Below are 12,291 nucleotides of genomic sequence, written 5' to 3'. Positions count from 1 at the left end.
TCATTGTATAATTTTGTTTGATTATGTTTATTGTATTTAAGTGTTTTGTTTGGGAGATGGTTTTGCTCCCCGCATCAAGGAATAAAAATCCAGTATGCGTAATAAATAAATAAATAAATAAATAAATAAATAAATAAATTTACAGAAATTGATATAGATAATTTAAACAGATAAAAATGTTCATAATAGTCACTATAAAGGATGAAACAAAATTCTGTGCCAATATTTTAGGAACAGAATTCTAGAATCAAAAATAAGCTTAGAATCTTCTATAAACATTTTTTAAAATCCACTTTGTTTTCAAGATCTGACCTGCCAAAAACAAGTACTTTTCAAATTCCCCACCAAAGTACTAGCACTAGAGTTGTCAACTTTTTAAAGCAAATTTTTTTTAGTGTTTCTGTCAACAGATTGAGGTAAATAAATGTTGCCCAAGCAGGTCCTCCTGTAATAAATGTAAACAAAACACTTTAAAGGTAAACTAAATAAAGAACATTATTTTTGATCTGTAAGACTAAATATCTGCATCCATAATTTCCAGTATAATAAGTCCTGTTAATATATAAAAAGTACTAGTACACAAAATAAATTTTAAATAGAGTTAAAAAGGATACAAAGGCATAATAATTAATAATTAAAGCACTATAAAGTTTTGCAGTATCCATCTGTTTTACAGTAAAAATAGTTGAAAAGCAATAATTTTTCAATATAGATTTACTTCGATCTTTTTACAAAATTAAACAGAATAATTTGTAAAAATGTCTCAAATAGCAGGAGACATTTTAAGCAGTTCAATTTCCATGTATTCAAAAAAACAAATTTTCAATATTTAAAATAAAGCTTCAAGTTGTATAGTACATGTTTATAAAGCAGAAGTGGAAACAAATAACAGTATCCTTTTGGCAAAAGATTTAAAGTGGATTTTCAATTTGAGTCTTTGACAGGACAGATTCAAAAATAAAACAAAATTTTAAAAATTTTAAAACTATATGATGTAAATGATATATATATATGTAAATATATTTTGTCCAGTACAAATTTTAACAGTAATCATTTCTAGTAATATTTTGATAATATAAAAATTTTATTGCTAATTTAATTTTTGGTACATCCTTACAAATGTGTAAAATAAAAATGGAAAAAAAAGCTAAACTGGCTTATTTATTTTCTACTTCAAAAATGTAAAATAAATTTCTTCCTACTCCAATTACAAAATTGGAGCATTTGTGATGAGAGGAAAAAAATATCTTATTCAGATTTTTTTAAGAAAGAATGCATTACACATAAAGGAAATATTGTGCTTCACAAAAATCTTATAACAATATAAATGAATATTGCTAAGAACTGTTTTCAAAATATTACTTTTAAGAGAGTTTGCATTTATTTTGAAAATATTGTAAGTAAATTAAAATATTACTACAAAAGTAAAATAATGTATTAATTAAAATAATAAAATATTTTCCATTAAGAAATAAAAAAGTGATGTAATCAAGAAGTACTTTAATTTTTTTTATAATTTGCAATAAACAAATTATAAACAAAAAATTTGTTACAAACTTAGCTCATTAAAAAGATATTTTGATTGATTATTTAAACATACCTCTAGTCCTTTAGTTAATTTTTCTCTCATAATCATTTCTACAGTTTTCTGAAAATAGAAAAAAAATTAACTGAAAAATTAATTATATAGAAATAATTTAATTGCAACGATTAAAACACAAAATCAATAATGTACAGTGTACAATAATATAATAATAATTATTATTATTATGAATTCAAAATTTTGTTATATATAAAAAGTTACCACATCTCAACGTAAAAATATAAATTATTATTAATTTATATTAATATTTATAACAAAATGAATTTAATCAACTTATAATAATTAAAGAATAAAAAAAATACTTTTTCTTAATTCTAAAAGTGTGTTAATAATAAAAAGCATTAATAAAATTCAAACATGTACAAAATATTCTCAAAACAAAATAATCTAATAAGAATCTAAAGCTTGCTGTACCTGAATAATTAATTTAATTTTTGTAATGCTTTATCATCCTTACAAAATTATTTATTTAAACAATATAAATTTCTCTACTACCACCTACTGCAATTCTACTAATTTCATATTGTTAAGAATCTGTAGGAGAATATATGGCTTCATAATTTCAGTAACAAAAAAAAAAAGTTATTATAACAATATAACAAATTTTTCCTAATAAACTGATTCATCTTAATCTTTTAAAAAATGAATTATACAATAAAATCAAATCTATTTAAATTCTTTCGTTAGAACAATATTCCAGCAAGAAATAATATTGACTTATATAAAATATTTCAAAAATATTAATTTACATAAGTTCTCAATATAAAAATTTAAGATATATTTACAGATTTCCTCCTCCTCTTTCGACTTGATTTAACAGATTATTAAAAGCTTACAAATTTGTGACTCACAGGAATGCAAAATCAATATAAATTTATCAATCTCACAATTAAAGACAAATATCTACAACACTATTAATAATAATTTTAAATATTTACAAAAGCAAATAAAAAAAATTATTTTTAGAAGAAATAATTATAATTATTAAAAGACTTAATAAAATTATATATTTATAAGAAAATAAATAATTAAACAGAAGTTGAAATTCCTGCAGAATTATTGATTTATGTAACATCAGATAAATAAACAATTAATTTTAAAAGTTAAAATCATCATAAATTTCATTATTCCTAAAATCTAGAAAAAGCAGAATAAACTAAATTAAATGACTATCATGAATATATAATTAAATTTTAAAAATATAAGATATTTATCATCAAAATATAAATAAATATATGATAAATCAGTTATATGCAGTACAAAATGTAAGCAAATAATAATGCATCCTTTTAAAATAAATCATTTTTAAATATATAAATACACATACACATTTTTGTTTACAGCAAATATCACAGAACTTCATACTTGATCTTTTAATTATTTTTTTATCACAAAATATTACAAATATAGTATAATGGAAGAAATTTTGAAGCAATTTTTGAATCAAAATAATAATGTACAATAGAAATTCAATTAAATAAACCAATTTAATAGAAGTTCTATATTATCTGAGATGAATTGTGGAAGAGTACTTTATCAGATAAACAAGAGAACATAATACAACTTTTTAAAGAATTAAAAGCTATTGGCTTTTTTCAGTAACATATCACACAAGGAGCAGTTGTTGATATAGGTTTTATTAGAGGAAATGCATTTCAGGTCTTAATAATCCCCCCTTCAGTCCTTATACTTTACAAAGAAAGATAGATGGGTCATTAAGATCCAAAATGCATTTCCTCCAATAAAACCTATATCAACAACTGCTCCCTGTGTGAAATCTTACTGAAAAAAAAGCCAACAGCTTGTAATTCTTTAAAATCCACAACAAAACCAGTAATGGAACATTTAATTAAATAAAACAGTTTAGTTTGTTTCACAAATCCTGGTAAAGAAATACAGTAATCAAAAAAGGGCTATAGAAGCTTTAAGAATAATTTATTTTGGTGACTTCTCATGACAATAGAAATAAAAAAAAAACATTAAAAGAAATTTTAATTGGGCTGCAATTTGAAAAAATTATAGATGTATAAATTCTCACTGCCATCCATCAGTCTGTCCATCCATCTCTCTTTCCTTAATCTCAAGAACAGTGTTAGATAAGTGAAATTCAACAGCAGATATGGAAAACTGAGGCAGGAGGCCTTGATTAACTATCTTCTAAAACAATATATAATAAACAGCATTTTGTGGAGATGGAGTACTTCCAATATTAAATATATCAAAAGATTTTCATTTAAATATAATTATATAAAAAAGCAAAGACATCACTAAGTAATATTGTTTTGTAGCAACATTTGAACAAAATTGTTTATGCTATTCAAATTTTTTACTTTGTATCATTTTTTGTATCATTCAAAATTTAATTTCAAAAAGATATAGAGAGAAATGAAAAATTTTGTTTAAAATGCTGTTAAATTATAAAAATTATTACCTAAAACTAACATCTATCTCTTTTATATACAAGGATTGGAAAGAAAGTAGTGGCAACACTGTTGCCTCACTCCATAGGAATGAGTGAGGGTGCTGTTGATTTTTGGAATTTGGAGGGAAAGGAATAGCTATTCAAAACACCTAATGGCAGTTGTGTAGGGCATGCAGATCAGTGGTTACAAAGCAGTTACTTAGTGGTGTCAAATTGGACTGTCCTAAAGTGACGCTTTTGAAGAACAATATGGATGGATTTAAATTAAAGTGGCACATGAAAGAAACATGAAAGAATGTCAGGCAAGTCTACAAGAAACCTGTGACACAAAAGTCTTGCCATATCAGATGGTGGTGGCCTGTTGGGTATCAATTTTCTGCAAAGGGAGTGATAATGTAAAGGATACACCATGCACAGGTCATCCTGGCATTAACACACATTACATTGGCTTGATTCAATCACTTCTGGAAGTAGATCAGCCATGGACAGTAAGAGATTGGAACAACCCACACTACAGTACTGTAGAACATCCTTGAGTATTGCAAAATTTCATCCCGGTGGGAGCCTCATCATCTTACTGAAGCTCAGAAACGACATCATTATGCCCTTGCAAATAACCACTTGAAACATTACTCCAGGGAAGGCCAATCATTCCTTGACAGGATCGTTGCATTGGATGAAACATGGATATGATCTTACAACCCAGAAATGAAATGACAGTCCAATAAATGGCATCACCCATCATCCCCCTCACCCTAATAAACTGAACCAAGAACTTGTGAATGTGAAAACGTTGATGATAGTGGAATATGATGTGAAGGGTGTGATACTCTATCATGCAGTTCATCAAGGCCAGACTGTAAATGCTGCATAATACCTTGGGTACCTGGAAACATCATCTTCCGCAGTGCATTTTCTTGTATGACAATGCTTGCTGTCACACTGCTGTTCCTGTGAGGGAGTTGTTAGCAAAGTGAAGGTGAAAAGAATTCAAACACCCTCCCTAGTCACCTGATATGAGTCCTTATAACTTTGATCTCTTTCTCAAGGAATCACTGAGAGGAAAGAATTTCCACACAAGAGATGACATTCTTCAAGCAGTAGAGCACTTGTTCAGAGGCATAAACAAACACAGCAGTGCAGCACCATCCACCTGTGGCAAAAGGTGATAAATACGACAGATTACGTTGAAGGAATGTAATGCTATTCTGTTTTTATATATGGATATGTTACCACTATTCTTTTCAGCCCAAGTATATGTAATGGACAATGATTAATACGGGCATTATAAATAATGACCAAAAGGGGTGTGCAGTGAGATAAATATTGATTAATTTATCAAATTGACCGGTCATTATGAATACTGCTAACACCTAGTCAGGCAAAGTGATGATAATACGTTGAGGAATGATCATCCAACATACGCTAGCCAATTGACACTCTGAGTTACCGATTGTATCGCATTGAGTGTGTATCGCATTTAATACCGAATTTTAAATTGTGCGACATTAATTAATTTGATTAAAAAACTTCACTTATTTCATTTAGAAATATTTATTTTTGTGAATTATTTCAAAGTATTTTAAAAAGAACATGTAATCTTTTAAAACTAAGTACTATTAACCAGTGGCGTGCCATGACATTTGATGATAGGGAAGCTGTACTTCTGTAAGAAGCTGACTTCCAGAGGCAACCAGTTAATTGTGCGTCAGTAATGGTCTAGGGTCCATTCGTACATGGTGGTGGATGTAGAGACAAAGACGATAAGTATCTGACAAAAACCATTTATTTTAACATAAAATAAACACATACTATGTATAAAATAGTTTGCTTTAGGACAATCAGCCATTCGGACGTCCTGGGCGTTGATGTGGTTCTTCGATGGTCGATCAAAGGTGGCCCTGGAACAGTGGCGTTGACAAGTCTGTAAGGCATGGAGAGACTTCATCCGTTGGAGTCGGAGACACGGTCTAAGTCCGAAGTGGCACAGGTTACAGGTTGGCACAGTAGATGAGAAATTGTTTTTTTTTTCTTTTTTTTGCGCGTTGACACACGGCGGTTTGGATATTCGGAACGTTAACCAAGTGCCAGGTGTCCTCGATTGTCGGGTTCTTTCTTTCATCCATTTTGATTGGTCGTTCTCCCTCAATCACGCTTTCCAAGTGGTTGGTACCTCATTACTAAACGTAATGAGACTCTTACCTGGAGAGTGAGAAAAGTCAAAATCGAAGATGAATTCGATCTTCCACCGATCGTAGGACAACTTCCTTCCGCGATTTATAGTTTCTGCCTGGGAGTTTGATGTAAACAGTGGGTGTCTGACTACAAACGACTTTTACCTGTTTTTTTAAACTAATAAATTTTTCTCTAAATTAATCGTTTTTTCGTGTTAGACCTGTCCAGAACCTCACATTTCCATAAAAGTTTTAAACAAATACTAGAAATGACAAAAATAAACAATTTATGTATTTTAGTTCTAAAATACAAATAATACGTAATACAAATTGATATGATACAATGATAGAAAAACTTGTTTTTTTTTAATTTTTTTATAAATTAACTCTATTCGGCGATTTTTTCCACAGAGTCGTTAATTACTTTATCATAAAAGTCGCCGATCGTCGACTCTATCAACGTATTTGAAAGCTCATCGAAAGCAACGCTAGCGACGACAATTTTTCTTCTGACCGAGTGTTCCTGGCCAATGTATAAATTTGCTTCGTGGTCGAAAAACTGCGCTCAGCAGATACACTGGTAGATGGTACCGAAAAAATTAATGATATTAAATCATGTAATTCTTTTAGCACGTCTTTGTTCGCATCGACATTAATTATAATATGTTTTATGTTTAAGAGTTACTAGTCAATATAGTCCAGACACAAATATAAATATTGCAATTCACTACATAATTTAGATAAATCAAAAAATTTCCCATAAAATTTACTTAATTTAAAGAATTAAAACACGCTTGGAAAAATTGTTAATAATTTTAATATTATGAAAAACATTAAGTGATAAAAATTCTAAAGATTTTGTCTGAAAATCTGTCAATATAATTATAATTTTCTTTTAATTATACTGTAATTAAATATAACTTTGCAAAAAAACATACATAAAAATAACATTAAGATTTAAAAAGTAAAGAGTATTCAAACAATTCAAATAGTCAGACAGCTCCCTGCCCAGTGGCTAAGGGATAGAATCGTTGGAAGCGTTACACGTGTGTAGTTTCCACCAGCTAAACCGGTTGAGGTTGGTGCTCTGTAAAGCCATGCACCAATGCCCTCTGGCTGCTTTACACCATTCAGTTATTCTCGCTGTGAAAGCTGTCTCGAAAGTGCTTCCATTCCGCCAAACATTTGTATATACAATAGCAATCTTATCGTTTTTCTCACATATAGTATAGAATTTTTTAATAAGATACATACTGCAGTTATAATAAAATACAGTAGAGAGTCGTTAATCCGAATCAATTGGGGACAGGGGTTGTTCAGATTAGTGATTCGTTCGAATAACCGATTATGTACGAAAAAACATATTAACCTGTCCGATGTTCAAATTTTTCTCCATTGCATGTCGCTTCGTGTTGAATTTTTCTCCGTTGCATTGCTTCGTGTTGAATTTTTGTCGATTTTAAGCCTAAAGAAAATTTTTATAATAATAATCGAGGCTACTGTATCATTAAAAATTATGTCCGATGTTCAAATTTTTCTCCATTGCATGTCGCTTCGTGTTGAATTTTTCTCCGTTGCATTGCTTCGTGTTGAATTTTTGTCGATTTTAAGCCTAAAGAAAATTTTTATAATAATAATTGAGGCTACTGTATCATTAAAAATTATTTCTTTATTTTGTACAAACAAAATAAATATATTGAAAAATATAAAAAATATGAAAATTATACTTTAGAAGTAAATCTAGTATCAAAAACGTTCGATTCAGCACGACACAGTCCGACTGAAAATTGTTCGGATAACCGGCAATTTGGATTACCAGGGTTTGGATTAACGACTCTCTACTGTATTAATTTTAATTAATTCAAAGTACATTAAAATATGAAAATTTATATTTTAGAAGATACAAGGGAAGGTCATTGGAAGCGATGGAAGTGCTGCATCCACCTTTCAATGACGGCACGCCACTGCTATTAACTATATTAATTAAATGATAAAATTTTACCTGCGTGCACCATCATGGTGATGGTTGCAACTGTTTGTGCTCCTGACAGATTCCTCCCAGAGGGGAGCTGCCGGCAGGCCACTGATTGTTTAACATCACTAGATATTGATACGTGTGTTCAAGAACTACCGTGAATAAATAACTAGTGCACAAACCGCCGCCAAATTTGATACTAAACACAATACACACACGCAACTCAGATACGAGTGCTGATTGGCTAGAGTATTTTGGATGATCACTCTTCAACATATTATCATCACTTTGCCCAACTAGATAATAGCAGTATTCATAATGACCGGTCAATTTGATAAATTATTGAAATTTATTACAATGCCCAATTTTGTTGGACATTTTTCATAATGGCCAGGCATTATGAATAATGCCCATATTAATCACTTTGTACATAACATATATAATTCAATCTTTATTAACATATGGATTAATCTCCTCGACCTGGGACTGGGGTATAAAACCCAAGAAGTTATATATACAGTTAAATCTTGATTTAACAGGGTGGCAGCTTTGCTGTGTTGCAGATTTTCTTTGGTCAGTAACAGCAGGAACACATGTGAAAGAGTGACATCTATCATTCTAGATAGTGTCTATTTAGTTGTTAAATTAGTAAACTTGATTTTTTTAGGTTAATGTACTGTATTTATAATTTTGTTAGTTATGTAACATAATTAATGTACAATTAATCACTGTAATCATAACCTTTATTTAAAATGCACTAAATCAGGAATTCACTGTGTACATATATATATATAAATGGGGAAATGGGGTCATCAGGGGAGAGCTGGGATTTTTCCATGGGCCCAGAAGAAACTTAGGAACCTGTAGTGATTCCTACCCCCTATAAAATTAATATGTTACCTTCTGTTTCCTTTACTAACAGAAATAAAATCCTTAACACTGCTTTTTATTTAATAAAGAAACATTCTATGTATTTAAATTGTTCAAAGCAAAAGACTGCACGAGCCCAGAGGCAAAAGATGCCCCCTCTACCTCAAGTCCCATACAAGTTCTTGACAGTCCCATATATAAATTAGGGAGCCCATACCATTTACAATCCAACTGGAAACACATTTAGGAATCAGTAAGGATGGGGTCTAAAGCTGATTGAACTTCAGTTATTTGTTAAAACTCACTTATTCATTGATCTAAATATTTGTGATATTATATTGACACATTAATAAAACTGCTGTATTCAAAAAATAGATTCTACAATCAAATATTAGCAAAACTAGAGACAGATCCAGAAATAATATACAATTACCATAATTCATGTACAATTTGTATAAAGTATGCTGCAATAAAGAAAATATAAAACATAAATGAAACCTCATTAATTGCATGTTGTTAACTAAAGCTGGTTTATAATTGAATTTAAATAGAATATATTTGATAAAATGAAGTTACCTGAGATGAACTGGAGTATGGCAAACGTCTTGAAAATTTAGGAACGTAACTACGAATTAATTTCATACGAAACATTTTCTTTTCGTCTAAAAATAAATTATTAAATAAATAATTTTCTTAATATAATTATATTTTAAACTTTCCATCACTTATTTACCTTTCTATTGATTAATTCTTTTAGTTATTTCCATTATATTTTTTATTTGCATTTCGCAGCGCCACACTTTGATTAGTTGTCATGGTAACGATACCAACCGAGAGTTTTATTTCCTTTAAATTTCCCTAAATAAATATTTTAAAGTATTTCATCAATTCTCCAATCGTCTATTATTTCACATCTTTTCATAATTTACATAAAAAATTTTGTTTTAAATATTTTAAAAGATTTTTCCAATTATTATCGTCTTAAAAACTTCCCCGAGAAAAGGGAATATTCCCTGTATTGTTGATGTTTTGCGGCGATGTGTCTATCGCTTAAAAATGGCGGACATATTTATGAATGATAAAGTAAAATATGGGTGTAGTTGTGGATCGTATCATCCTATAACTAAAATATATTTCTGTAGACATTGTTCTAAGTTAAGATGTGGAGATTGTGTTTCGCACGAGGTAATAATTTTGTTTATTAATTGTTTCTGAAATGATAACCCTTTGATGTGTATTGGAAAGTAGGTTTAATGTGTTTAAGGATAAGCGATTCATGGCTTTCGCTCGATGGGGTCTACAATTCTCGAGGGGTGCGAAACCCCTCATTCAGATCTTGAATCTAACCTAAAGAAGGCCTATCAAAGAAGTCAAAGTGTTTGCAGTGTAAATTTATTTTTTGCTGGAAAGGACGGCTTTGATTTGTGTTGAAGCATTAATCTTTTCAGTTATTTATGTAGGTAGTGTTTTCACCCGGACAGTGAGTCAATTCCCGGACTGTCCGGGTGAACTATTAATTTTGTCCAGGAATTTCGTAGAAATTGTGAAATTACAATGAAACAAAGTTCTTGCAAATATTTTTATAAATTTACACCATTTGAACAGCGAAAGACCTCACACTCACTGAAATTCATCTGCCATTCCATCATGTTACGCTGTTTATGCCAACGTGTGATTCGCAACCTGCTTCTCGACCTTCTTTTTTTTTCTTGTACGTCCGTACACGTCTTCTATGGAGCTAAACTATCTGTTCTTTCTTTCTTAATTTAGGTTACATACATTACTCCTACACAGGTGCCTAGTCCCTAACTAACTGATTTAGAACCGGCATGCACATTATTCTTCGCATTGTAAAATGACATTGCGCATGCATCAGGAACTTCTGTTCGAACAAACCTGACCTGCTGTCCAGGTCAGCGATTTTGTAAAGGTGGCAACACTATATATAGGCAATCCTATAACTGTAGGAATTTGATTCTTTTATTGAAAATATGTCAAAACTAATGTGAACTACGTAAAATTTGGTTAATCTTTACGTCATGGCCGCGGTCCCAACTGTTCGTGCTCCAGACAGACTCCTCTCAGAGGAGAGCGGTCGGCAGGCCGCCGAGTGTCTAACATCACTAATTATTGATTCATGGTAGTACTTGAACAAAAGAAAAAAAAAAGACGTCTTCTAAAAATATAGTTAATTTAACCTGACCTAACCGAAGCGAACAGTTGTGACCGCCACCATGACAGTGCACGTAGGTAAAGATTAACCTAAAATTTTATACTGGGTGATCCCAAAACATGTCTATGGCTATTGAATGGAAATTTATGAAATGAAGGCATTAGATAAGGCAAGCAGTTTGGACTAGTCAGTTGTTTACGTAGTCAGATATGTACAAAAATAAGAAGTATTTAAGTAAATAATCTCTACACTTCAATTTCTATCAAGTAGTACTACTTGCCAGGGATTGATGAAATAGAAAAGAAATTATACAAAAGTTATTATTAGATGAGATTAAATGTGACAAAATGATAAAAAGATATGCAAAGACAGTTTGATAACATGAAAGAAATTACACAAAAGTTATTATTAGATGAGATTAAATGTGACAAAATGATAAAAAGATATGCAAAGACAGTTTGATAACATGAAAGAACAAACAAGAACATATATTGAATGCTCAAAAATAGCTAATAGCTGGGTAATACTTTCCCCAACATCTACACTCTGTTACTTTCTGTTTGATTTTTTGATACACAGAACACAGAAAGTAATTGAGTAAGTAAGTAGTATTTAGAAAGTAAGAGTATTTAAAATTTGAATCCAAGATTTGGATTTCAAAAATTGATCATAATTGATATAACCAAAGCTTGAGTTTAATGCTTAAATGTGTTATTAGAGCACCGAGATTTTTTATTAAATACAAACTGAAGGAATATAATATTAACACTAACCTTTATTTTCAGTTGATATACATTAACTACAAAAGATTTTCAACATTTTCAACTTGCACTGAAGATAGACTTAAAAGGTTGAAAATGTTTTTATAATATATTGTAATAAGGCAAATTCAGATTTATTCTCAGTTAAAATTGCTATGATGGCAGATTTAGAAATTATAATATAAATGTTTTGAGTTTAGCTATTTTATTCTTTTCTATAAAAAATAATAATAATAATATATAGAAATTAAAGTACATAATTTTTAGAATGTTGAAATTAATTATTAAATTATACCATAATTATTTCAAAGAT

General features: G+C 29.9%; 3 protein-coding genes across 5 annotated transcripts in view; 1 reads left to right on the top strand and 2 right to left on the bottom strand.

The window, feature by feature from the left end:
- Positions 1-9,865, bottom strand: part of LOC136976091 (glycerol-3-phosphate dehydrogenase [NAD(+)], cytoplasmic-like) — a 71,553-nt gene extending 61,688 nt beyond the window's left edge. For 2 of the 3 annotated variants that reach the window (XM_067271305.1, XM_067271303.1), the window contains exons 1-3: positions 9,778-9,865; positions 9,621-9,706; positions 1,601-1,648 (exon numbers count right to left, since the gene is read on the bottom strand). In XM_067271305.1, the coding sequence (XP_067127406.1) occupies positions 1,601-1,648; positions 9,621-9,695 (123 nt within the window). In that variant the 5' untranslated portion in view covers positions 9,696-9,706; positions 9,778-9,865. Of the gene's footprint in view, positions 1-1,600; positions 1,649-9,620; positions 9,707-9,777 lie in introns of those variants that run through there. The other variant, XM_067271304.1, reaches the window with a different exon arrangement.
- Positions 1-12,291, bottom strand: part of LOC136976092 (S-adenosylmethionine synthase-like) — a 274,541-nt gene that overhangs the window by 212,930 nt on the left and 49,320 nt on the right. The gene's annotated exons all lie outside the window — the stretch shown is intronic.
- Positions 10,049-12,291, top strand: part of DCTN4-p62 (dynactin subunit 4) — a 46,635-nt gene continuing 44,392 nt past the window's right edge. The window contains exon 1 of the mRNA XM_067271302.1: positions 10,049-10,229. Within this exon, the coding sequence (XP_067127403.1) occupies positions 10,101-10,229 (129 nt within the window). The 5' untranslated portion in view covers positions 10,049-10,100. The remainder of the gene's footprint in view (positions 10,230-12,291) is intronic.

Source organism: Centruroides vittatus, unplaced genomic scaffold, assembly GCF_030686945.1.
Source record: "Centruroides vittatus isolate TY-2023 unplaced genomic scaffold, ASM3068694v2 contig_393, whole genome shotgun sequence".
In the NCBI taxonomy this organism is placed as follows: domain Eukaryota; kingdom Metazoa; phylum Arthropoda; class Arachnida; order Scorpiones; family Buthidae; genus Centruroides; species Centruroides vittatus.
Note: the sequence above shows the minus strand (reverse complement) of the source record. Positions and strands in the feature narration are given on the sequence as shown.